This window comes from Sphaeramia orbicularis, chromosome 13 (genome assembly GCF_902148855.1).
Source record: "Sphaeramia orbicularis chromosome 13, fSphaOr1.1, whole genome shotgun sequence".
NCBI classification, from domain to species: Eukaryota; Metazoa; Chordata; class Actinopteri; order Kurtiformes; family Apogonidae; genus Sphaeramia; species Sphaeramia orbicularis.
In genome coordinates this window covers 47,951,656-47,977,860 of record NC_043969.1, presented here as the reverse complement: position 1 = coordinate 47,977,860, position 26,205 = coordinate 47,951,656, and the positions used below count along the sequence as shown (strand labels likewise).

The following is a 26,205-nucleotide window of genomic DNA, read 5'->3' as shown; positions in this document are numbered from 1 at the left end:
ATTTAATTCACTGAGCATATAGATGTTCATTAAACCTCAGAGTAAATTCAAAGGTTATTTTATCAGAAACAGAGAAAACTGAATAAAAAGTGACTTTTTCGGTAAAATCTATCATTAACTGAATATAAACCACTCCATGGGTTTTACTGGTGAATCAGTGTTGTAGAAGATGACAGTGTTTCCATGGTAACTACAGAGCCTCTGAACGTCCAAATGGGTCATATCTGATAACCATGAAAATATGAAAAACTGTATTTTACACCAATTATTTACATGTGTTGATAGGATTAGAGGATCAATAGGTATTAAACAGTTTAGATCAGTAGATGGTTTTGTTGCCAGTGGTTGTTTGGGTCTTTAAGGGTTAAAGAGTTGCATTGGTTTATGATTTATGACCTTTCTAGGTGATAATGGAACAGATTTCCTGCAGTGACAACATGTCTCCACTGTAAAAGACAACCTCACTCAGACACAGCCGACCATTACACGCCACAAACTTTATCTTCTTCTCCTCCCTCATTTATTGTAGCTGTGCAGCCCCGCCCCCTGCTGCCCTAATATGGGGGCATCTGTCTGCCCTGTGGCCAATCAGACGGCAGGATGCGTCCCTCCTGGACATGCTGTGGTGCTGGTCCAGGCCTGAGGTCTCAGTGAGGGGATCAACAGGCCGGTGACCAGGGTGAAGGCTGTAGGCAGAGAGGGAACAGTAAAAAACACCAGAAGAAGAAGGAGAAGAAGAAGAAGAGCAGGGTGTGGAAGGAGACAGGAAGTGAAGGGTCAGAGGTTAAAGGGACTGAGCTGCAGGTGGAGGTCTGACACCTTTGTGCTGCTGAAGGTAGGCTGAAGGATGAGCTTGAACACACTCTGCTGCTTCTCTGGCTCCTTTAAGGCTGGGGTGAAGTCACTGTTTCCAGCTGCAGAGCCCACAGGCCTCAGCCTCTGTTTGCATGGTTTAACTCTGTGTTATTTCACTGTAAATCACACAGAAATCCACGGTTCTTTCCCCCAGATCTGCTCAGCCTGCAGCCTCCAACTGCTGACGCTGGAGAGCATAACAATAGCGAGCTGTTGAAATGCAAAGACACTTTTAGTAAGACAGCTGCCGCTTGTGTTTATTCCAACATGCCAGTTGCTGCTCGCAAACACTTGAGTATTCACAGAGGTTTATGGGAACTATTTGCAGTGTGGCATGTCACTATGACTCCAAGTTTCTAAGAGTGTTTTGTAATGAGACCTGGGTCGGGTAACACATTTATTTTACCCTTAAGTAGTGCCAGATGGGTGGGGCACCAACCACTGAGTCCAATCCACTGTCAGGGACTGGACTGTCAAATACAGGCTTCAGTCTGCTGGAATGGAGCTTTTTCTGCACAGAATTACACTGTTTTAATCTGTCAGACTCAAAAAAAATGGATTTACCAAATTTCCAGACCAGAGAAAAGACACATACATATATAATAATTATATAAGTGAATGGATTTTCCTAATTTAAACAGAGGAAATGTGACGTAGAAGAGTTGAAGTCTGTGTGAAATGTAGAAAAACAGCATAAAATGTGCAACAACACAAAAGTGAATTATATGAAATATTAGAGACTTAAAATACACACTGAAAAGTCTCATCACAAGATAAAAATGACACAAAACATGACATTGAGATGGTGTTTTTAATGGTTTTCTTTGACTTGGTGCTTGTCAGTTGCTAACGTGAATGAAAGAAGAGAGAAAATAAACAAATTTACAAAATAATCAAGAAAATGAAGATAATATCAACAATATGAACAAAATCATTAGCCAAGTGTACAAAATCACGAATAAAAATTAGAAGAATGGACCAATAATCAATAAAATAAAAAACTGAATGAAAAGTGAATGAAATTTCCTAAACAGAAGAAAAGTGTCATGTCGCAGAGCTGAAGTATAGGTGAAATGTAGAAAAACAGCATAAAATATGCAACAACACAAATGTGAATCATATGAAGTAGTGGTGATTTAAAATACTCACGGAAAAGACTCATAACAAGATAAAAATGACACAGAAAATGACATTGAGATGGTGTTTTGACAGTTTGTTTTTGACTTGGTGGTTGTCAGCTGCTAACATGAACGAAAGAAGTGAGAAAATGAACAAATTTGCAAAATAATCAAAAGTTAAAAACAAAAAACAAAATAATCAGTGAAATGAAGATAAAATCAGCAAGAATATGAATAAAATCATAAGTTAAATCTACAAAGTAATGAATAAAAAAATGAGTTATGAACCTATTATCAATAAAATGAAAAACTGAATGAAAAGTGAATGAAATTTCCTAATTAAATAGAAGAAAAGTGACGTAGAAGAGCTGAAGTCTATGTGAAATGTAGAAAAAAAACAGCATGAAATATGCAACAACAAATAAATGATATATGAAGTATTAGAGACTTAAAATACTCACTGAAAAGACTCATAAGAGAATAAAAATGACACAAAACATGACACTGAGACGGTGTTGAATGAGTCAGTTGTTTTTTTGACTTGGTGGTTGTCGGTCGCTAACGTCACTCGTGGAAGTTCAGATGATGTTGTCGTTGTCTTTTTTATCTATAATTGTCGTTCTGACCTTTGAGAACAGATTTAATTCAACAATAGTTGAACATTTAACAGAAGATTCAGTGAAAATGGAAACAACAGGTCGGTTCATTTTGTTGGATCGAATTGTGTTTTTTGGAATTTGTTGAAAAAGTTGTGGTTCCATTGACTTTAAAGCCCAGTCCTGGTTGTACATCTGTGCTGGGGTGGTGGTTTGGGTTCAGGATGGGGGGGGGGGGGGGGGGGGGGGTCCAGTTATTTCAGATAACCCTGTCTTAATGTTACACACCGGTGACAGCTGCAGCACGGTCATAGGATCCGTTTGGCCCCCGGTCCAGCTCAGGCCTGGAGGTATGTCCACCACCACCCCACTACCCCCACCCCCTACAAACCCCCCCACCCCACCCCCACCCTGGTGACGGAGGACGACTCTGTGTTGCATAATGTCTGTGATGCATCGGGTCATTTGTGGACAGTGGTTTTATCAGACCCACTGACCTCAGATCAGTTATTAACGGACGATTAGTGGAAAAAAAAGGACACAGTTTAATGAAGACGTCAACTGTCGGTGGATTTTAAAGGCACATAATAAACACACACACACACACACACAAAAGAAATACATCTGCTCATTTAATACTGAACTGAGGATGTACGTCACAACAACAAACAGCTACACACACGTTTCAAAAGTATAAGATACTTTTATATTTGTTATATTCATATTATACATATTCTATACCTTTTTAAACGGTATTTTTATAATGATTTTCCATTTTAATATCATTTTTTCATGTTATACTGAGCACATTTTGCATTTTGACACATTATATTCATGATTTAAGAACACATTTTCATATTACACAAAGGTATTTTCAAATTATACCATATTTTTTACATCATAACATATTTTTTCCTTTTTTTTGTGATCAAATTTTTATTTTCATTTTCATTTTCATTTCCATTTAATAAATGAAGCCCAACAGATTTATTTCAGGGGATACAACATTACTGGAATGGATTCTCAGAATTAAGAATACTAACAGTGGGTCCAAGACATAAGAACATGTCATGGGATATACCACAGAACACAGTGATAGTATGATGGTGAGAAAAGAAAAGAAAAGTTATATTTTTTTTACATTTTGATCAGATACTTTTTAAATTCCTTTTTGCATTTTAACCCTTTATAGGGCACTCATTGAAATACTCCAACAATACCTTATTATAGTTATTGTTATTGGACATCATCATCTGCCGTCTCGTCGGTTGCCATGACAACCACCTCCCTCCTCTGGCCATAAAACATCTGAGCAGAACTTGCTAAAACGTAAACACATGCAAAAAAAAACAACTGTTATAAAATCCAAAACTGACAAAAATCTGTCATTTTCACTATTTACAGCTTCAAAATGTCCATAAAATGTAGACAGTATAATTTTATTTAAAAAAAAAACAAAAAAAAAAAAACATACTTCTGAACTTCACTGAGGCACAGGACTGGACCTGTATTTAATTTTTGCGTAAATTACCAAAAATAGTCACTTACCCAATAAAGGGTTTACAAGATATTTTCATGTTTTAAGTAGATATTTTAAAACATTTTCAAATAATACCATATTTTTACAAACAGCTACATGAGTAAATCTGAATTCTCCATGTAATTAATTAATCAAATATAAATCCAGATGGTTTATTTCCTGTCAGTTTTTATTTTCTATTTTAGTTTCTAACATTAACCATCTCTAGCTCCTTCTGCTGATGTCCATAGTTTTCTACCTAAACCTGCCTTTTCCAAACTTACAGTTGTGACTTTTTCCCAGTTTTCAAAGTAAAATACACAACAATAATAGAATGTTTAATGAGATGTGGTTATAAAAGCACTACAGAAATCTATTGTTTATTTATTTATTGTTCATTTTTGCATCATTATTTGTATTATTTATTTCCAAGTTGTTGCACGGACACTGATCGACTAAAACACTAATATGAAAGGAATTTGTATAATTTTTTGTTAATTTTCTAGATTATTGTGGTCAGTTTTGAATATTTAACTGATGATGTTGATCACCTCTGTTTATCTTGTTGATATTCTTGGTCATTTTTGTAAATTTTACTGATTATTTTTGTTAATTTTCTTTCTTATGTGTGTCATTTTTGTTCATTTTTACTGATTATTTAGTTCATTTTTGCTCTTTGTCTTCCTTATTTTTGCTGATTTTCGTTTGTTCATTTTCTTGCTTGTTTTTGTTCATTTTGATCACTGTCTGACTTTGTTGGTCATTTCTATTTATTTTTGTTACTTACTTGTGCCATATTTTGGCCATTTCTTGCTAATTTTAATAAGGTTTGACCATATTACTGATTATTTTGTTCATATTCGTCCATTTTCTTGCTTATTTTTGTTCATTTTTGATCATTTAACTGACTTCTTTAGTCATTTCTATTTATTTCCTTGTTTATTTTATCCACTTTTGTTCATTTTCATGCTCATTTATGTTCATTTCTGATCATTTAACTGACCACCTGGGTAATTTTTATTTATATTATTGCTCATTTTGATCTTTTTTACTGATTATTTTGCTCATTTTTGTTCATTTATCGTTAATATTCACTAATTTAAAAATGAAACCTGAATTAAATCTGTTCAATCTTATTCTTTTTCATTTCATTATGAGGATAAAATACCAAAGTGAACGTGCATTTAGATTTATTTTCGAACTTTTATTCTGTGTGATGTTGTATTTTATATTTGTATTTGTTATTCTCTGCTTGTGTTGGTCCAGGTCTCGGTAGAATTTCGTCGTCTGATCTGGTCTGAACAGACGCGGGCGGCTCTGATGCTTCAAATCTGGTCCCTGGTGTCAAACCTCGGTTAAATCATTGTTATTTTGAGGTCGTGTGTTGCTTCGAAACGTTTTCGTCTCCGTGGACTCGGAGTAAACGATGACGAAAATGAGCTGATGGATGTTGATAGCTGCTTCCTGGCGACAGACTTTGGGTGGTGGTGTTTGCGTTTGTGGGTGGGGTTAATTTTAGACCAGGAAGTGGGGTCAAGAGTGGGCTGGGTGGCGCTGAGGAGGGAAACGCCGCTGAGGGTAAACTTCCCCCAGAGGAAGGAAGACCCGGGTAAACAAACCAGACCAGAGCCGTGGACGGGCCTGGGCTCTGGGCCTCAGGTCACATGACCAAACCGCCATGTGGACCGGAGCCCGGCAGATAACGCTGTTTCCTGTTTACATGTGGGCGGTTCCGGTCCAGCACATCCCGCCTCTGGGTGGGGCTGGATTTGTGGGCGTCGTCGTGGTCTGATGTTTGGGGATTTCAGGGTAAAATCTGATGAAGATGGAGCTGAAACTTTGTGTTTCATCCTTTTTTACTTTGACTGGTGTTTTTATTTATGTCACATTTATGCACCGTTTCCAGTTTAATAAGAAAAATGGATCCACATACAATAATGTTTCAGATATTCTAGATGTTTCAGATTTTCCAGATGTTTTCAGATGTTTCAGGTCTTTCAGTGTTTCAAGTGTTTCAGATGTTCCAGATGTTTCAGGTGTTCCATATGTTTCAGGTATTTCAGATGTTTCAAGGGTTTCAGATGTTCCGTATGTTTCAGATGTTTCAGGTGTTTCAGATGTTCCATATGTTTCAGGTGTTTCAGATGTTTCAAGGGTTTCAGACGTTCCGTATGTTTCAGATTTTTCAAATGTTTCAGATGTTCCATATGTTTCAGGTGTTTCAGATGTTTCAGATGTTCCATATGTTTCAGGTGTTTCAGACGTTTCAGGTGTTCCATATATTTCAGATGTTTCAGGTGTTTCAGATGTTTCAAGGGTTTCAGATATTCCATATGTTCCAGGTGTTTCAGATGTTCCATATGTTTCAGATGTTCCATATGTTTCAGGTGTTTCAGATGTTTCAGGTGTTCCACATGTTTCAGATGTTTCACATGTTTCAGATGTTTCAGATATTCCATATTATTCAGGTGTTTCAGATGTTCCATATATTTCAGATGTTTTAAGTGTTTCAGATGTTCCATATGTTTCAGGCGTTTCAGATGTTTCCAGTGTTTCAGGTGTTTCAAGTGTTTCAGATGTTTCATGTTTCAGATATTTCAGGTGTTTCAGATGGTTTCAAATGTATCAGATGTTTCAGACGGTTCCAGATGTTTCAGATGTTTCAAGTGGTTTCAGATGTTTTCAGACGTTTCATGTTTCAGGTGTTTCAGATGATTTCATAATTTCCAAATGGTTCCAGATGTTTTCAGATGTTTTCAGGTGTTCTATATGTTTCAGATGTTTCAGATGTTTGGACCTGTTCTAGTGAGTGTCGTGTGTTCATTGTTAGTCAGTGTTGAGCCGTTTCCTTTTTGCTGATTCTACTGTTGAATCCTGGATCTACTGACTGAAGCTGAAGCAACGTTTCCTTTAACTGTTTGACCTTCAATAACTCATCCAAAAACAGCAAATCTACCGCAGACGCATTAATCCAGGATCGAATAGAATAGAATAGAATAGAATAGAATAGAATAGAATAGAATAGAATAGAATAGAATAGAATAGAACAGGGTGTCTAAAGTTCAGCTCATGGACCAAAACCAGTCTGACAAATGTTTTTGTTTGTTTGTTTTTCTTTGTTTTGTTTTAGTGTTAGTTTAGTAAAATTACATGAAAATGTTTACATTAATGAACTAACCTTTAAAAAAAATATGAATAAATGGACAAATATGAACAAAGTAAACATGTAACAACTTTTTATGTATACTGTAATTGTAAATTTAAACAAATGTCTAAATAAAGTTAGTTTTAAAAAAAGGGTCTAATATGAACAAGGTCATTATGTCATGTACCACTGTGTGAGGCTTGTATCAGTATACACATTCTATAAAAGGATCAATTCAAAAGAAAAATGAATAAAACAAGCAAAAAAGAACATATTATTTTTTATAAATTTACAAAATCAACAAAATGAATAAAATATGCAACAAAATAAAAAAAGCTGAATAAAATTGTGTCAAATCAACAAAATTATGAATAAAATTAAAAGAATGAACTAGTAATCAATAAAAAAAAAACCTAAATAAATTAATAAGATAGTCAATATGTGGGTGGAGTTTCTGCTGTCGGCTACAACATTGTTTTGTGTTACACTGAGATGACTGTGGACCAGAGCAGACACTAGTCTGAGGTCAAAACATTAAATATAAAGACAGAAGAAGGACACACAATACTGTCCACTCTGGCTTTTAGGTTCATCTTTTTTAAAATTTATTTATTTATTTATTTATTTAATTATTATTATTACTAGCGGCGTTGTACCCATGGTGCCATTGTACGATAACATGAGAGGCTAAAATGCCCTCCCGTGCTGCAACATCGATCGGACATCGTGCATTGTTTAGTAGGATTTTTTTTTTAGGTTCATCTTTGTATCTGAGTTCCACTAGCGCTGCCTTTTTCTTTAAAAACTGACGTAAACTTGGTGAGAACTCGACCGAGTCAAGAACGACAGTCGTTTAAGGGTTGAATACCACCCATAATGCATTGCAGTTTTGCATTTGGTGCAAAAATAAATAAATAAATAAATGGGTCAGGATATAATTTAACAGTGTTTTTTATCTTCTATTAAACCGTTTCATTTCCTCATTTACTGCCTATTGTTTTCATATTGTTTCATAGTTCTAAGGTTTCTAAGCAGCGTTAAATCCGTTGTGATGAGTCCATAGTTGTATAAATAGAGTCAGAGTAGGTGTGTCCTGATAATTCTGCCCCGCCCACTGCCCATAAGCCCCACATTTGTACATTTCATTCACAGAAAAATTAAAAATGTGTGAAAAACATGGAATATTTGAGTTCAATTGTAGCTGGATGAGGAATGCACAGATGACCACATGTTGATTCAGTATTCGATAAGAGGACATGCAGATTTGGTCTACGGTATGTAGATCTACGCATACAGTATGTAGATCTGCAATATGTACATCTACACACACAGTGTGTAGATCTGCAGTATGTAGATCTGCAGGTACACTACGTAGATCTGCAGTCATGTAGGTATGCAGATCTGCAGTATGTAGATCTGCACATACAGTATGCAGATCTGCAGTATGTAGATCTACACATACAGTATGTAGATCTGCATTATGTAGCTCTGCAGATACAGTATGTAGATCTGCATTATGTAGCTCTGCAGATACAGTATGTAGATCTCCAGGTATCGAGAGCTGTAGGTATGTAGATCTGCAATATAAACATTAGCAGGTATGTAGATCTGCACACATGTAGATTTGCAGGTATGTAGCTCTGCAGTATGTAGAGCTGCAGTATGTAGATCTGCAGCATGTAGATCTGCAGTATGTAGATCTGCAGGTACAGTATGTAGATCTGCAGCATGTAGATCTGCAGACATTTAGGTTTGTAGATCTGCAGGTATTTAGAGCTGTAGTAGATCTTCAGGTATCGAGAGATGTAGGTATGTAGATCTGCAATATATAGATCTGCAGGCATGCAGATCAGCACACATGTAGATCTGCAGACATGTAGATGTATAGATCTATAGTATGTAGATCTGCAGAGGGCGAGGCTCCCTGACCTGCATCAGACATGTGGAGGCCTGCAGATGTGAGGCTGATCTATAATAAGACGGCTCTCAGAGGCATTTCAAATCTTCACCTCCTCCTCCTCCTCCTCCTCCAGGGAGTGCCACCTCCTCCACCTGCTGCCGTCTGTTCGTCCGTCCGTCACTGAGCTGCTCCTTAAATCCACAAATGCTTTAACAGGTTTTTACTTAAACATGATGAACTGTGACTTCAGGTTCATGTCAGTTTCTTAAATCTGTCTGAATCATCAAAAACTGATTGAATAGTGGAAAACAGACCCCAGAGTTCACAGGAGGCAAAACTGGATGAAGTTTTGTACCAGAGGCTTAAAATGATAGTATTGGCTGAACATCAGTGAAGAAAAGCTCCTTATAGTTAACACTCATGTGTGCAGTAGAAGACTGTGCTCTGGATTCTTCATCATACAGTAAAAGTCGGACCCACTGAAATGAACAGGACGTGTTTCAAGGAAAATCCTGATTGTGTTGGAAATGAATTCAAATCAAATGGTCATGATCTACAACTTCTGCCTCCTCCTCCAGATGTGAGTCTTCAGCTTCTGTCAGAAAAAAACATGAGCAACATCTAGAAATAACACTAGTCGCTTTTCCATTGACCCCCAAATTGCACGAATATAACTTGTGCATACAAATTTATCTAATGGAAAAATGATTATTTCGCCAAAACTTTCATTTTTCAATTAAAAGTTTTTGTGTTGGCAAGAGGTGGTTTTTAGGGCGTAGCACAAATGGTATATCACACAAACCTGCAATGGAAAGACCTTTTTCTGCAAGTGGAGTTACATGGATAAAAAAAACCAAACAATGTTGACGGACGTTACAGCAAGAGAAAAAGAAGAGTTTTTAAAGAAACATGGTGCGGTATGTGTGGACACACCAGGAAACCACATCATTTTAGAATTTAGTACGGGATAGAGGGGAAATACATAATAATAATGAATATACCTGTAAATCAACATGATATTTACGTTCATCACCCTGTTTATGGAATGACTTCTCATGTCATCCCACGGTAATAGATAAACAAATCATCGCATTTGTGATTTAATGGAAAAACCGTCATTGCGCACTTCTGTTTTTTCGACATTTAGTAAATATTGGTAAAGTTTAGCGCAGATGTCCAGTGGAAAAGTGACTATGACTATGACCAGTGTTGGGCAAATTACTTTAGAAAAGTAATTAATTGTAGTAACTAGTGACTTTCCCAAAAAAAAAAAATTGAATTAGTGACGGAATTACTTCTTCATAAATCTAATTAGTTACCAGGGAAAGTAATAATTGCGTTACTTTTTTGAAAAACCTTCAAATATGTCAAAGGAAACTGATTTTTGAGCGTGTTTCATGGGCCACTTTCATAGAGTAGAACAGCAGACAGGTACTGAATACCATGACGGTGGTGAGGCTGGGGTCCACCAGGGCCCGGCTGGGGTCCACCAGGGCCAGGCTGGGGTCCACCAGGGCCCGGCTGGGGTCCACCAGGGCCAGGCTGGGGTCCACCACATAAGTACATATCTGCATTTATAGGAAGTAGATGCTCCTCCAGTTAATCCCACATCTGCACTTTTGCTCCTCATGGGTCCAGTGGTAAATGAAGGCAGCGTGGACAGCTCAGACTCATGGACACACAGGTGAAGCATGAAGGCAGTGTGGACAATTCGAATAGAAGAACAGCTCGTAAACCAACGGCTGGTAACGAATCGGTTCTTATCGTTCACTGAAAAGAGCCATTCAAAAGACTCGAACTTGCGAACGTCACACCTCTCGTGCCTGGCTGAGCGAGCCAGGACAGATAACAGCTGTTAGACATCAGTGCATAATAACACATCACATTTCACTGCCGGTAACAGTAACGGCGTTGTAACGTTTCAAATAGTAATTAATTAGATTACCCATTACTGGAAAACAATAACGGGGTTAGTAACACCGTTATTCCCAACACTGACTATGACTATGGCTGTTTCTCAGTAATTGTTCTTGTCTGTTCTTCTGTTCTAGTGAAATGTCATCAGTCGCGGCCCAAGTTCTGTTCCAATTGCAAGTTCGCATAAACCAAGAACCCATGGAATACCCGGGTGTTGTTCTCGTCAGCTAGCTTAAACCAAGGACGTGACTGATGACTGGTGTAGACTTGGCGAGGAAATAATTCCCTAGATGCAGTTTGTGCCAGCCCGGCTGTGAGCCCACCAGTTCGACTGAACCAACGAAATGTATCACAGCTTGAAAAATATACAAAATGCATAAATGACATGTAATTGAAATCAAATCAGTGACATTGTGGTGATTTGAGGTCAATCTGTTGTGGAGCAGATGGAGTAAGTCCAGCAGAGACAGGGTTGAAGTTCACCAGTACCAATTACAGATAGACTTGTGTTCTTAGGCAGTCCGTTGTCTGAGACTGTTCTGACCAAAACCGTACTCTGCGTTCTTGATATTAAGAAACGGCCGACGACTGTGACTGTGACGACTTCTCACTGAGTCGGGTTTTCTGTGGGTTTATCACATCATGTTTAACGTCCAATCCGTCCGAACTGAGACCAGGACATGAATGTGTGGTATGTGTTCTTGTGACCTGCGAGACACCGGACACCTCCAACCCACCCAAACAGGAACGGCATCCACGGCGACACTCGACACGCCTGGCGGACACGCACACCCGCACACATGGACTTTTTCCCGGGCACAGACTCACACGGCGCTAAGCTAACGTGGCTAAAAAAGCGATCACATGTGGGCAGGACCGTCAGGAATGAGGCGACGGGGGCCACATTGACAGAAAGTCAACCCCCGCCCCGAGAAAAGCTGCCGATAGACCGAGATAAAGTCAGCAGGAGAGGAGGCTCATGCATTCGCTAAATTACAGCAATGACGGCGTTAAATAATGAGTCTTAAAAATACTGGAGGATTTACACCCAGTTTATCTTTAGCCGGAGTTATTTATAACAAATAAGGAATTCACAAGCTGCGAAAAGTCACTGGTATGGATATCAGACATTTATTTATTTAAGTTTTTTTTAATTATTATTCTAGTTTTTAATTTATTCTACTTTATTTGTTCATTGTAAATCCTGTGTCTTAAAGATGTAGATTTATGTATGAATGTATGTTTTTGTGGTTGCACTGATGAATGAATCGGATTCTGGTGATGTGTGTGAGTTTTTATCGATGGATTAAATCATGTCATTCAACTAGAGACAGGTCAGTTTTTGCACATCATCACAATCTGCAAAATAAGAACAAAAACTGAGGAAAAAATTACTTTTTCAGCAAAATTTGTCATAAACTGAACTCACAAACAAGCATCTATAACCTCATTTTGTTCATTTTTTTACTGATTCTATTCATTTTTTACTTGTTTTTGTTCACGTAGTTGCTTATTTTATTTTTTCTTCAGTTTTGTTCAGTTTCTTGCCTATTTTATTATTTTTTCTCCAGTTTTGTTCAGTTTCTTGCCTATTTCATTATTTTTTCTTCAGTTTTGTTCACTTTGTTGCTTATTTTATTATTTTTTCTTCAGTTTTGTTCACTTTGTTGCCTATTTTATTATTTTTTCTTCAGTTTTGTTCTCTTTGTTGCCTATTTTATTATTTTTTCTTCAGTTTTGTTCTCTTTGTTGCTTTTTTTTCTTTTTCTTCAGTTTTGTTCACTTTGTTGCCTGTTTTATTAATTTTTCTTCAGTTTTGTTCCGTTTGTGGCTTATTCTTCTTACTTTTTTTTTGCTATTTATTTTGGGGATTATCTACATCCATTGGAATGACTTCAGTAATTAGAGTCTCAGTTCCCAGGGTCTGTTATCTCCATGTTTTCCAAAAGTCAAAACAGAACTGGGAAATAAAATCTGTTAAATGTTCTGGTTCCACTGCCTGGAAAAACCTACAGAAGAGATAAAACTGAAGGAACTGTTCTCTTTAAAGACATTCAGAGTCATTTTAAATAAATGGGAAAAGGATCAAAGTGGATGTAGATGTTTTTCTAACTGACTGAATCAGGTTCTGCTTTGAGATACTTTTAAGGAAAATTGTTGATTATACTTTTAGTACCTTTTAAGTTATTGGTATTGTTCTATATGTGTGTTTTTAGTGTGGTGTTTTTATGGTGTTAGTGTGGATGTATAGCTGAAATTTCTGCTTTATGTAACTTCTGCTGCTGGCAGGACATTCTGCAAAAGAGATTTTTAATCTCAATGGGTCATTTTTCCTCAAAAGGTTGAAAATAATAATCATCAAATCCATAATAATCATCAAATCAATAATAATCATCAAATCAATAACAACAATAATCATAATCTAGAAAAGGAACAAAAATGAACAAAATAATCAAAACAACAACCCCCCCCCCCCAAAAAAAAAAAAAAACCCTAAGAAAATTAACAAAATGAACAGTCATCAACAAATTTAACAAAAACATCATGAATCTGAACAAAATAATCAACAAAATGAACAAAACAACCCAAAGAAAATGAACAAAAACTAACAAAATAATCAAAAAATGAACAAAAAAAACAAAGAAAATGAACAAAAATAAACAAAATAATCAACAAAATGAACAAAACAATCCAAAGAAAATGAACAAAATAATCAAAAAATGAACCAAAAAACCCCAAAGAAAATGAACAAAAAAAAACAAAATAATTAACAAAATGAACAAAACAACCAAAGAAAAACCCCAAAGAAAATGAACAAAAATGAACAAAATAATCAACAAAATGAACAAAATAATCAACTAAATGAACAAAACAACTACGAAAAAACAAAGAAAATGAACAAAATTGACCAAAGTAATGAACAAAATGAGCTAAATGGATGTGTGTGTATTTTCTTAGTGGATGTTTGGCTGAAATTTCTACTTTCTGTCCCGTCTGCTGCTGCTGTCTGGACCAGAACACTCTTACAAAAGTTTTTTAAACTCAACCAGTGTTTTTTTCCTGGTTAAATAAAGGTTAATAAATAAATAATGCTGACATGGGTCTTTGGGGGATTGTCAGAACCTGTGTGAGTATTCTGGTCTCATTAAAGGGGCTGTGGGGAGAGTTTAAGCAGATGGTCCAAGTCGAGCTATGAGCCAGGGATCACGGAAAGAATCTGAAGACCGCCGTCCCAGAAAGCCTGGGACCGGCGGCCGTGTCACTGTCCACATGCCTGAGCGTCATGTGACCACGCCGACGTGAACACCTGATGCCTGGCGCTCTCACCCCTCCGGCTAATTTACTGTCATGAGATCGTGTCCTGTTTAGATACCAAACCAGTGTCGGCCTCTGCAAATACAAACACTGCTTTATGTAACAGACTGACTTCATCTGCTGGGCCGAGGCCTATGGAGATGTTTGAGAATTTATTTAACGTTGTCGTTTTCTCCAGGTTTAACTGCTGCTTGGATGTTAGTAGTGGTTCGGTTCTGTACACTAGTTCCTCATATCTTCTGTGTGTCGTTGTTTCTGCTGAATGAGCTTCAGGGTTCAACTGTAATAATAAAGTTAATAATAAAGATTATTTATATAGCACTTTTTGCAGAAAGATTTCACAAAGTGCTTTACAATCAAATCAGAAGTAAAATACACAGGTATAAAAACACACAGCTATACGCAAGAGGATTAAGGCCGCTGGGAAAAAATTAAGGTCCAATATATTATTTATTATTATTATTTTTCTTGGAATTCTGACTTTTTTCTCAGAATTCTGACTTTTTTCTCAGAATTACAACTTTAATCTCAGAATTCTGACTTTTTTCTCATAATTTAAAATATATATATACTGGACCTTATTCATTTATTTATTTATTTATTTATTTCTGGCCCTAATCCTCTTCCGTACAGCTACATACACAGGTATAAAAACACACAGCTATATGGAAGAGGATTAGGGCCACTGGGGAAAAAAAACAATAAAAAAATAAGGTCCAATATATTATTTTTTATTATTATTCTGAGAAAAAAGTCAGAATTCTGACTTTAATCTCAGAATTCTGACTTTTTTTTTTGTCAGAATTCTGACTTTTTTCTCACAATAATAATTTAAAAAGTATACTGGACCTTATTTTTATTTATTTATTTATTTATTTATTTATGGCCCTAATCCTCTTCCGTACAGCTACATACACAGGTATAAAAACACACAGCTATATGGAAGAGGATTAGTGCCACTGGGAAAAAAAATAAGGTCCAATATATTATTTTTTATTATTATTCTGAGAAAAAAGTCCGAATCCTGACTTTAATCTCAGAATTCTGACTTTTTTTCCTCAGAATTCTGACTTTTTTCTCATAATAATAATTTTAAAAAGTATACTGGACCTTATTTATTTATTTATTTCTGGCCCTATTCCTCTTCCGTACAACTCCATACACAGGTATAAGAACACACAGCTACATACATAAACACAGGCCGAAAAATATAAAAGCAAATAGCAAATATAAACTAAAAGCCTGTCTAAATGCAAAGGTCTTCAGTTGCTCTTTAAAAGATTCAGTCCAGTTGAAAGTGTGCAGTGACAGTGGTAATGTGTTCCAAAGTGTCAGGGCCACTGCTTGGAACGCTCGATCTCCTCTATTTCTGAAGGGAGTGTGGGGGATGACCAGCTGGCACCGACTCCAGGACCTGAGAGAGCTGGGGGTGGGGGGGGGACGTGCAATTTTAGCAACTCTTAACCCTTAAAGACCCAAACCTCCACCCGCGACCAAAACCATCTACTGATCTAAACTGGTTAATAACTTCTGATCAACTATTTCTATCAATACATGCCAATAATTGGTGTAAAATACAGTTCTTCATCGTTTCATGGTCATCAGACATGACCCATTTGATGTTCAGAGGCTCTGTAGTTACCGTGGAAACCCCGTCATCTTCTACAACATTGATTCATCAGTAAAACCCATGGAGTTGGATCAATGACAGTGGATGGACACACTTGTTTTCATGTTCAGTTAATGAGAGAGTTTGCTGACATAGTAATTTTTTCTTAAGTTTTTTTCTGTTTTTGATGTAATAAACCTGAACTTTACTTTGAGATGTAATAAAAATCTACATGATCATTAAGTTAACCCATAAAGACCCAGTGTTACTTTTGTGACTGTTCCTGAATGGGTTTTTCCTCCAGACTTAACCATTTTTAAGGGATTTATCACCATTTATGATAATATTATCCTCTGTATTTTGCATTTTTTAATGTAAATTGTGTATTTTCCTATATCTAATTTACTCATCATGGAAACTTCAAAGTAAATTCAATGGTTATTATATCAGAAACAAAAAAATTGAGGAAAAAGTGATGTTTTCAGTATAGATATCAATAACTGAATGTACAAACCAGTGTGTCCATCCACTGTCATTGATCCAACTCCATGGGTTTTACTGGTGAATCAATGTTATAGAAGATGACGGTGTTCCCATGGTAACTACAGAGCCTCTGAATGTCCAAATTGGTCAAATATGATTATAATTTAAAGATGACAAACTGCATTTTACCTCAATTATTTACATGTATTGATAGGATTTGTGGATCAACAGGTATTGAACATTTTAGATCAGTAAATGCTTTTGGTCACTGGTTCCTGTTTGGGTCTTTATGGGTTAAATATAGGAAAATACATGATTTACACTGAAAAAAACACAAAATAAGGAAGACAATATGACAATCAATGGTAATAAATCACTTAAGAAAGGTTAAATAAAGAGAAAAAAATGTGTGTGTGTGTGTGTACATATATATATATATATATATATATATATATATATATATATATATATATATATATATATATATATATAATTTCTGTATTTTTATTTATTTATTTTTGAATTTTTAAATTTTATTTTTACAGTTGTTCTGTGTCTTTTAATCTATTCTTGTATTTTACTCTGTTTTTTTGTTTTTTATTTTATTTTTCTGTGCAGCACTTTGGTCCACTGTGGTTGTTTTAAAGTACTTTACAAATAAAGTTGGATTGGATTGGAGAAAAATTCATTCGGGAACTGCCACAAAAGTAGGTGTGGTTAATGGGTTAAATGGAGATGAGGGGGGCGTGGCCATTTAAAGCTTTAACAGTGAGAACTAAACTTTTAAAATCTATTCTTAAAAGAACTGGGAACCAGTGTAGTTCTGCTGGTGTGGGTTCAAAGTCTTGCAGCAGAGTTGTGAACATCATGAAGACGCTGAAGATCCTTCTGTTTCAGACAAATAAAAAGACTGTTACAGAAGTCGAGGCAGGAAGAAATAAAATCCTGAATGATCATCTGTAGTTCTGTTGGTCTTGTTGGGTTTTCCTGATCTTCAGAGGTTAGTTCTACCAGAAGTGTTCTAGGAGAGGACCTCAGACCAGTCAGATGTCTATGGGTGCACTAAAACCAATCCCTCCTGTTTCAGAGATTACAAGAGTTAAAGCAGTGGGGTCGCCTGGAATTCCCAGTAATCAATAAAAACGAAAATAAAAACTCACTAATAAAAAATATATGTTGAGTTGACACAGACAATCATAGTCCATAAAAGACAAACTGTGAGTCTGAAACTGCAGCACTGTGGTTCTGTTTATCTGTCAAATGTTCACTGTGGTCAGTTTCAGATGCTGCAGCTCTTTCATAATTCATAGTTTCAGTTCTTGTTTGTTCAGTATTAATTGTCAGCCTTGGAAATCACAGCTGGACTGACTGTACATATCCTGACCAAGGAAAATTAAATTCTCCCTTTGTGCAGTAATCTACACCTGGCTTTTCTGCCTCCGTCCATAATAATATACATTATACAGACTAAATGTCCTCTAAAATTAATGACTGTTTGCAAACTATTTTAGTTTTTAGCTAAAAAAATAAAAGTCTCTGTTTTGAATGTCTGGAGTCACCAGAAACTTGTGATGTTATAATGGGGTCACGAGCCAAAAAGGTTGGAACCAGTGAGTTAAAGGATGAGCTGCTGACGTCTGAACCTTCAGGAGTTGTTCTGGTCCTTACAGTGGGACCTGTACAGTGTTGGTCAGGTGCTAATAAGACGGTCCTGTAGACATCAGGTCTGGTTGTCCTTCCTCAGACCCCCTTTCTTCTACCACAGACCTGGAACACCCAACAGGACCATCACATCGACTTTGCGGACTGAAACTGTCTTACTTGCTGTTAAATTCCAAACATTCAAAGGCAGCTCAAGTAAAATATTTGTAGACAGCTGTTCTTACCTGGTCTGGAAGAATCTTGTAAGGTTTTTTATTAGTCCACAATTAAAAAGCAAACAGCTGCAGATGCACCAAAGGTGTTGGCGTCGATGTAGACCATTCCCATATATTCTGTAAATGTTCATATATTACTGTGTTTTGGAAGATGATTGTGGACGGACCGTACCATGTGTTGGGTTCTTCTATTCCACTGATTCCTGATGTTCGATATCTTTGTAACTTTCAGGACACTACCATTCTTAAAAAGGACGAATATTTGGTTAAAATACTAATCTCTCTTTTTTTGTCTTGTTTGTTTTTTGTTTGTTCATTTGTTTGTTTTGTTTTATTTTAGCTACTTTGTTTTGTTTTGTTAATTAGACAATTGTTGTATCTGTTCTGTACTAATTACTTGTCAATATTGGATTTACATTAAGGATTGTCTTCTTTTGCGTAGGGTGGGATTGTAGGAGGGATACAAAGAAAAATGACAGAATGGAAGTCCTTTTTATCACATTGCATTGCCATGCCTGTGAAATTACTTTCAATAAAGAAAGTTAATAAAAAAAAAAAACTATAACAAGGAACTGGGGGAAGGGAACCATTCCACCAAAGGACCAGTTGAAAACCACAACTGACAAAATATTTCTAATGGAAAAATGAACACGCAGACTGAGACTGGAAGAACCACAACTGGATAAAAAGTGGAATAAATGGACTATATTTATACAAAATCAGTAGACTGACTGTGGCTACCCAGGCACATTGTTTTCATTTGTTCTCTTGTTTGTTCTTTTTTGTTTTGTTTTTGTTTTAGGGCTATTGTTATAATTGTCCTTAAAACTCAATAAAGATTTAAGTCACAAAAAAAAAAATGCATACATACATACATACATACATACATACATATATATATATATATATATATATATTTGTAGACAACTTTCAGTACTCATAAAACCATATTTATGAAATGTTTTAGCACAGTCGTGTTAATGATTCGATGCTTTCTGTTGCAGACTCTGACAGAGAACAAGACGACAGCCATGTTATCAACCAGTCCAGAGATCCAGCCGTAAGTAACACAACCCTCCTGATGATATGACCAGACCGACGACAAAACAAACCCATGTTTATTCGTATCTTACATTTAAAGTGTTTGGTATGAAAAGTAAAATAGAATTCAGACTTAGGGTCACAGTCACACAAACCTTCAACCATCTAGAAGGACAATCCACCAAACGTACCTGAGAACACCTCTGAGATTTTTCTGCACAGTTGGATGAAAAGGTTTTAATACAATACTGTCTCGTATTTCAGCTTACAGGGGACCATTAATGCGTCATGTAGAATGCACTGCAGGTTACTTCCAATGACCCTAAAATCACCGTTCTGTCATATCTGTTCTTTACGTCTATATTCACTCTTATTATAAACGATGATGGAGGTTTGACAACAGTAAAGGTTTGAGGTTTGACCCAGTTTTGGTCCAGATCCAGGTTTTCCTGAACATCTGTAAACAGAATATTTATAGCTTCACTCCCAGTTTGTACAGGAAGTGGGTTGGAGTCTCAGAGGTCACGGTGGACAGACGGCAGGTGACCAGTCAGGACAGGATGTTTTCACAAGACAAAGGGGAGGGGCTTATGGACGCCAGAGACACTGGACATGAAGACCAGGGTCTAAACCAGTCCAGAATGAGATGAGTCAAACAGTCCATCAGACATGAGCCTCTACTGTGTCTGATGTCCAAACAGGTGAAGGACAAGAGGAGGTCGCCGCCCTCGAACAGATCCCCCTCCGCCTCCCAACGCAACCCCCGCCACAGCGGATCCACCGACGAACAGGAGAGTCCGGAGAGAGTGGTGAGACCCCCACAGTCCGCATACATGTTTAAGACCAGGACTGACCCCCACAGTCCACATACATGTAAAGACCTGGTCCAGTCCATACAGTCCACATACATGTAAAGACCAGGACTGACCCCCACAGTCCACATACATGTTTAAGACCAGGACTGACCCCCACAGTCCACATACATGTAAAGACCAGGACTGACCCCCACAGTCCACATACATGTTTAAGACCAGGACTGACCCCCACAGTCCACATACATGTTTAAGACCAGGACTGACCCCCACAGTCCACATACATGTAAAGACCTGGTCCAGTCCATACAGTCCACATACATGTAAAGACCAGGACTGACCCCCACAGTCCACATACATGTAAAGACCTGGTCCAGTCCATACAGTCCACATACATGTAAAGACCAGGACTGACCCCCACAGTCCACATACATGTTTAAGACCAGGACTAACCCCCACAGTCCACATACATGTTTAAGACCAGGACTGACCCCCACAGTCCACATACATGTAAAGACCAGGACTAACCCCCACAGTCCACATACATGTTTAAGACCAGGACTGACCCCCACAGTCCACATACATGTTTAAGACCAGGACTGACCCCCACAGTCCACATACATGTTTAAGACCAGGACTGACCCCCACAGTCCACATACATGTAAAGACCAGGACTAACCCCCACAGTCCACATACATGTTTAAGACCAGGACTGACCCCCACAGTCCACATACATGTTTAAGACCAGGACTGACCCCCACAGTCCACATACATGTAAAGACCAGGACTAACCCCCACAGTCCACATACATGTTTAAGACCAGGACTGACCCCCACAGTCCACATACATGTAAAGACCAGGACTGACCCCCACAGTCCACATACATGTTTAAGACCAGGACTAACCCCCACAGTCCACATACATGTTTAAGACCAGGACTAACCCCCACAGTCCACATACATGTTTAAGACCAGGACTAACCCACACAGTCCACATACATGTTTAAGACCAGGACTGACCCCCACAGTCCACATACATGTTTAAGACCAGGACTAACCCCCACAGTCCACATACATGTTTAAGACCAGGACTGACCCCCACAGTCCACATACATGTTTAAGACCAGGACTGACCCCCACAGTCCACATACATGTAAAGACCAGGACTAACCCCCACAGTCCACATACATGTTTAAGACCAGGACTGACCCACACAGTCCACATACATGTTTAAGACCAGGACTGACCCCCACAGTCCACATACATGTAAAGACCAGGACTAACCCCCACAGTCCACATACATGTTTAAGACCAGGACTAACCCCCACAGTCCACATACATGTTTAAGACCAGGACTGACCCCCACAGTCCACATACATGTAAAGACCAGGACTAACCCACACAGTCCACATACATGTTTAAGACCAGGACTGACCCCCACAGTCCACATACATGTTTAAGACCAGGACTAACCCACACAGTCCACATACATGTAAAGACCAGGACTAACCCCCACAGTCCACATACATGTTTAAGACCAGGACTAACCCACACAGTCCACATACATGTACAGACCAGGACTAACCCCCACAGTCCACATACATGTAAAGACCAGGACTAACCCCCACAGTCCACATACATGTTTAAGACCAGGACTGACCCCCACAGTCCACATACATGTACAGACCAGGACTAACCCACACAGTCCACATTCATGTACAGACCAGGACAATCAACAATTTTTTGTTTATTTTGTTTCTCATTATGTTATTTTTTGCTCATTTTTGTTCGTGTGGTGGAATATTTTATCTCTTTTATTTATCATATTTGTCGATTTTTGTTGACTTTGTTGATTATTTCTGCCTCCTTGGTTTATTATACACATTGTTCTTTTATATCTGTGCATGTGCTTAGAAAAAAAAAAAACATCTTAGAGAACAGAAATAACATAGTCAACCACGCGCAGAAAACAATAAAAGGAAAACAGTTCAAATTCAAAACTGTATTTGGATTAAGAACGACACCGTCAGTGCTGACCTTCTGACCCGGTCACAAACAAAACCCATAACACTGAAATATTTCTGAACTGAACTAATATTTTTGGTGGTTTATTTGGGGAGGGAACCAGCTGCATTGTGACTGACCCCCTGACCCTTGAAGGTCCATACAAACCGGACCACAATGCATGGGTCCTGATCTGCTGAGGTCATTGTCCGCCACATAAACAACCTTTCATTTGTCTGAGCTCAGCACAGATGCCACCGTGGCCTTTTCAAACATCCACAACACAAAGCACCTGAATGCAGCCCATGTGACGCGGCCGCAGGTGTCGGCTGTAAACATTCAGCGGCAGAAATGTCGCACGTTTGCACTTTAAGAGGTTTAGTGAAAAGAAGCAGCACAAAACAGTGACGACAACTGGTTCTGAACACAACACAGTTTTATCTGATTACACATAGGGGGATTCATGAATGTAAGAGACATCATTAAATATTCCAGCAACACTTTTAATCATTTGCTTAATCACTGTTCAATGATTATCGATTGAGTTTTATGAGTTTTAAGTAACACAAGTTGTAAACTGTACAATTACAACTGCATAAATGTACGAGGGCCGTTCAATAAGTTCATGGCCTCACCCAGAACAGAACAACACAGACTGATAATTTATATTTTATTTTTCAACATAATCTCCATTTACAGCAATGCACTTGGTCCATCGATGTTCAAGCATCACTATCCCATCACGAAAGAATGTAACATCCTGTATTATAACAACCAGTATTTCTGGGTGAGGCCATGAACTTATTGAACAGCCCTCGTACGTAATAATAACACTGATCTACAAATAAAAAACCAAAATAAAAGTAGTGAAACTTTACCAAATTGGAGTCACTAATGAAGAAAAATGACATCAAAAATTCTGGTTTATTTTAATTTATTTTGTACGTTATTGAGTTAATTTTTGTTAATTTTGTTTAATTTTTGTTCTTTGAAAATAGTTTTGTTCACTTAAACATTCTGTTGCTTCATTTTTGCTCATTTTATTTTTTATTTTGTTGATTTTTGTTAAATTTGTTCATTATTTTATACATTTTTTGTGAAGTTTGGGTGTTTTTTTTGTTGTTGTTGTTTTTTGTTCTTAGAATTGTACGTATAATAATTTTATTCTTTTAATATTACTCCTTATAGTGAAACTTTACTGTGAGTCACTAATAAAGACAAACTGAGTAAAAAAAAAAAAAGATGGTTTATTTTACATTTGTTTATTTTTTTTTCATTACTTTATTCATTTTTGTTTCATTTTTGTTCTGTCTAAAATTATTTTGTTTATTCTTTAACATTTTACTTCTTAAAAATTGCAATTATATTGTAATTGGAAAAATACTTAATATTTTGTGTTGTTGTTTTTTTTTTTTTTTTATAAATCAAGTGGATTCATGTATTCAGACTGGCATTTATAGGGTTACAATCCCCCAAATTACTGAACAGTTGCTGGTTTAGAGCCGAGCTGAAGTTTTTTAAGAGATTTATTCACAAAAACTATTAATATGATGATTTTACAGTAGTTTTTTGTGCATGTACATTATGGGCTCGATGTTCTCGGGGGGTAAATTAGAAGACTCCACAAGTTTTAAAGAGTCCTAAATGCAGCTTCATGAAACCTGCAGATATCCCACATGAACATATTTAATCTAACTCATGTATGTAAGAAGGAACTGTGAACATGTGGGATCAGCTGAGTATGTAAACTGAAAATCGAATGCGTTGTGTTCGATGCAGGTGCAGAAGGAGAAGCTTCATGCAGAGCTGAAGCAGGTTCTGAGTCAGAAGAGAAGCCACCTGAGAGAGTCGACCTGCCAACTGGCCCAACCCGAGATGGACTCAGAACCGACGGACGACCAGGCAAGGCCGCCCACAGCCAGCCACGACCCCCAACATAATATCAGCTTTGGTTTACGGGTGGAGATCACATGTCAGGAGATGAATGTGGTTCATGATGACCAGAGGAAACATGACGGACCGAGTCTCAGAAACGAAAACTACACTGACATGAGAACAAAAGCAGAAACATGTAAATAGGAAAAAAAAGTCACAATAAAACTGACTGAAGTAATGCTTTAAGATTCAAAATTCAAGAAGTTTATTGTCATATACGCAGCAGTACTGAGCAATGAAATTCACACTTTATGAGTTCCCTCCACACGACTTACATAAACACTTAAACTAAACTATTATGAAATAAAGGGAATAAACTGTACAATTAAAACAATTTAAACTAAGCTGAAAACAAATAAAAGAAATAAACTGTACACTAAGCAAGGAAAAATAAATAAGTCAAACTAGAAAAGCACTCGGAGAGGGCAGACCTCCACTAAGGCAGATCAGGGAAAGTTGCATAAAACAAATACAATGTAAACCGAAATAATGGACAATAAACATGCAAGTGTGGACCAATAAAGTGACTAATGAAAAAAAAGAGAAATAATAATAATAGAAGTACTAATGATGGCAATAATAGTAGTAATTGTAATAATAATGATAAATAAGTCAATAAATAAAGGTTAAATAATGGTAATAATAGCAATAATAATAGTAATGGTAACTATAGTAATAACTGCAGGTGATGGAGATGTACAAAATCCATATGTTCTTTTGCTAATTTTCTCAAATTTTAGTTAAAATGTCCAATATATTTAATTTATTTAGCACAAAGACTAGTTCATTTGTTTTTTCATACAGCCTTCAGCTGGAAACAGGAAATGAAAACTGGAATTAATCACCTTCTCCCTCCGTTCGTCTCCATTTGCACTTTATTTATTTACACAAACATCAGCTGTTTCAGTCCTCTTCAACTAAACCAGTCCAGTGGTTTTTCTGCAGTAAATCACTGATACAGTGAAAGTACAATGTTCACTTGAACAAACACAAATGTACGTTTGACTTTTCCTCCTGTGGGAAGTTATTTCCTTTGGTCGGTCAATGGAAAAATGAAGTCGTCCAAGACCAGTGTGACCTTTCCCACATGACAGTTTAATGGAGAAAATGGATTCAGGAGCCAAGTGTGAGGTGACAAAGACCTGGGCAGGAAATGTTTCAGTCACTGAAGCAAGTGAAGCAGGATTTAAAACAGAGTGGATAAAGAGCACACGCAATAAAAACACAGTAGAGTATATAGAAACATCCTGCAACATGGTACAGTTTTGCTTGTCATTAAGGAGTGATACTTGTCTTTTTTTAATGGAATTATGCATTTTAAAACATTTCCTGTGGTCTCCATCAACTGTAAATGCTCTGCTTGGGTCTGAATTCTTCACTCATTCAACTCTACAGGTCCATCTTCAACCCTATTTCTGAGTAATGACACCAGAAAGGTAGTTTGGAGCGCTGGCCCTTTAAATGCACATGAGCCACTTCAGGCCCCGCCCCCTCCAGGTTGTTAACCGTGCTTTCTGTCCCGTTCAGCCACTTGTGTTTGTTAATACAACCAACAACTGAACATTTTAGGTAATCAGCTCAAAGTTTGGACCTAATTTCAGTTTTTTTTTAGCTTACCGGCCGATGGGCTGTAAGCTATTGTCGTCATGCGGCCTCCGGCATCGTGGTCATCATCGTCTGTCATCATCATTTCATCGTCGTCTGTCATCCGTTACAAAACTTTCAATTGTCTTCTTCTCCAAAACTACAATTCCAATTGACTTCAAACTTGGTATACAGCTTCTTTATGATGATGTCAACAAAAGTTAGTGAAATTATTTGGCTCCGGATCTGATTCTGGATATTGTGCGACTTTGAAAAATTTCCCCAGTATAAGAGATAGGAAGTGCTGGTAACCTACAGGGCCATTGGTCCTATTTTTACTCCAACCGCTGCTGCTGACAAACGATTATGTCATACTCAGAGAAATGTTTATCTGAAGTCTGGACCTTATATGTGCAAATGTTGTGACGTAACTAGTTATAGACGTAATAAATTAAGCAGGAATTAAAACAGGTTGTAGAAATCCACTCAATTTTTG

General features: G+C 37.3%; 1 protein-coding gene across 50 annotated transcripts in view; it reads left to right on the top strand.

Annotated features, from left to right (window-relative positions):
• Positions 1-613: 613 nt before the first annotated feature.
• Positions 614-26,205, top strand: part of prx (periaxin) — a 43,443-nt gene continuing 17,851 nt past the window's right edge. For 43 of the 50 annotated variants that reach the window (XM_030152281.1, XM_030152285.1, XM_030152289.1 and 40 more), the window contains exons 1-4: positions 615-835; positions 19,339-19,394; positions 20,077-20,184; positions 23,970-24,092. In XM_030152281.1, the coding sequence (XP_030008141.1) occupies positions 24,066-24,092 (27 nt within the window). In that variant the 5' untranslated portion in view covers positions 615-835; positions 19,339-19,394; positions 20,077-20,184; positions 23,970-24,065. Of the gene's footprint in view, positions 836-19,338; positions 19,395-20,076; positions 20,185-23,969; positions 24,093-26,205 lie in introns of all 50 variants that reach the window. The other 7 variants (XM_030152295.1, XM_030152299.1, XM_030152297.1 and 4 more) reach the window with 2 other exon arrangements.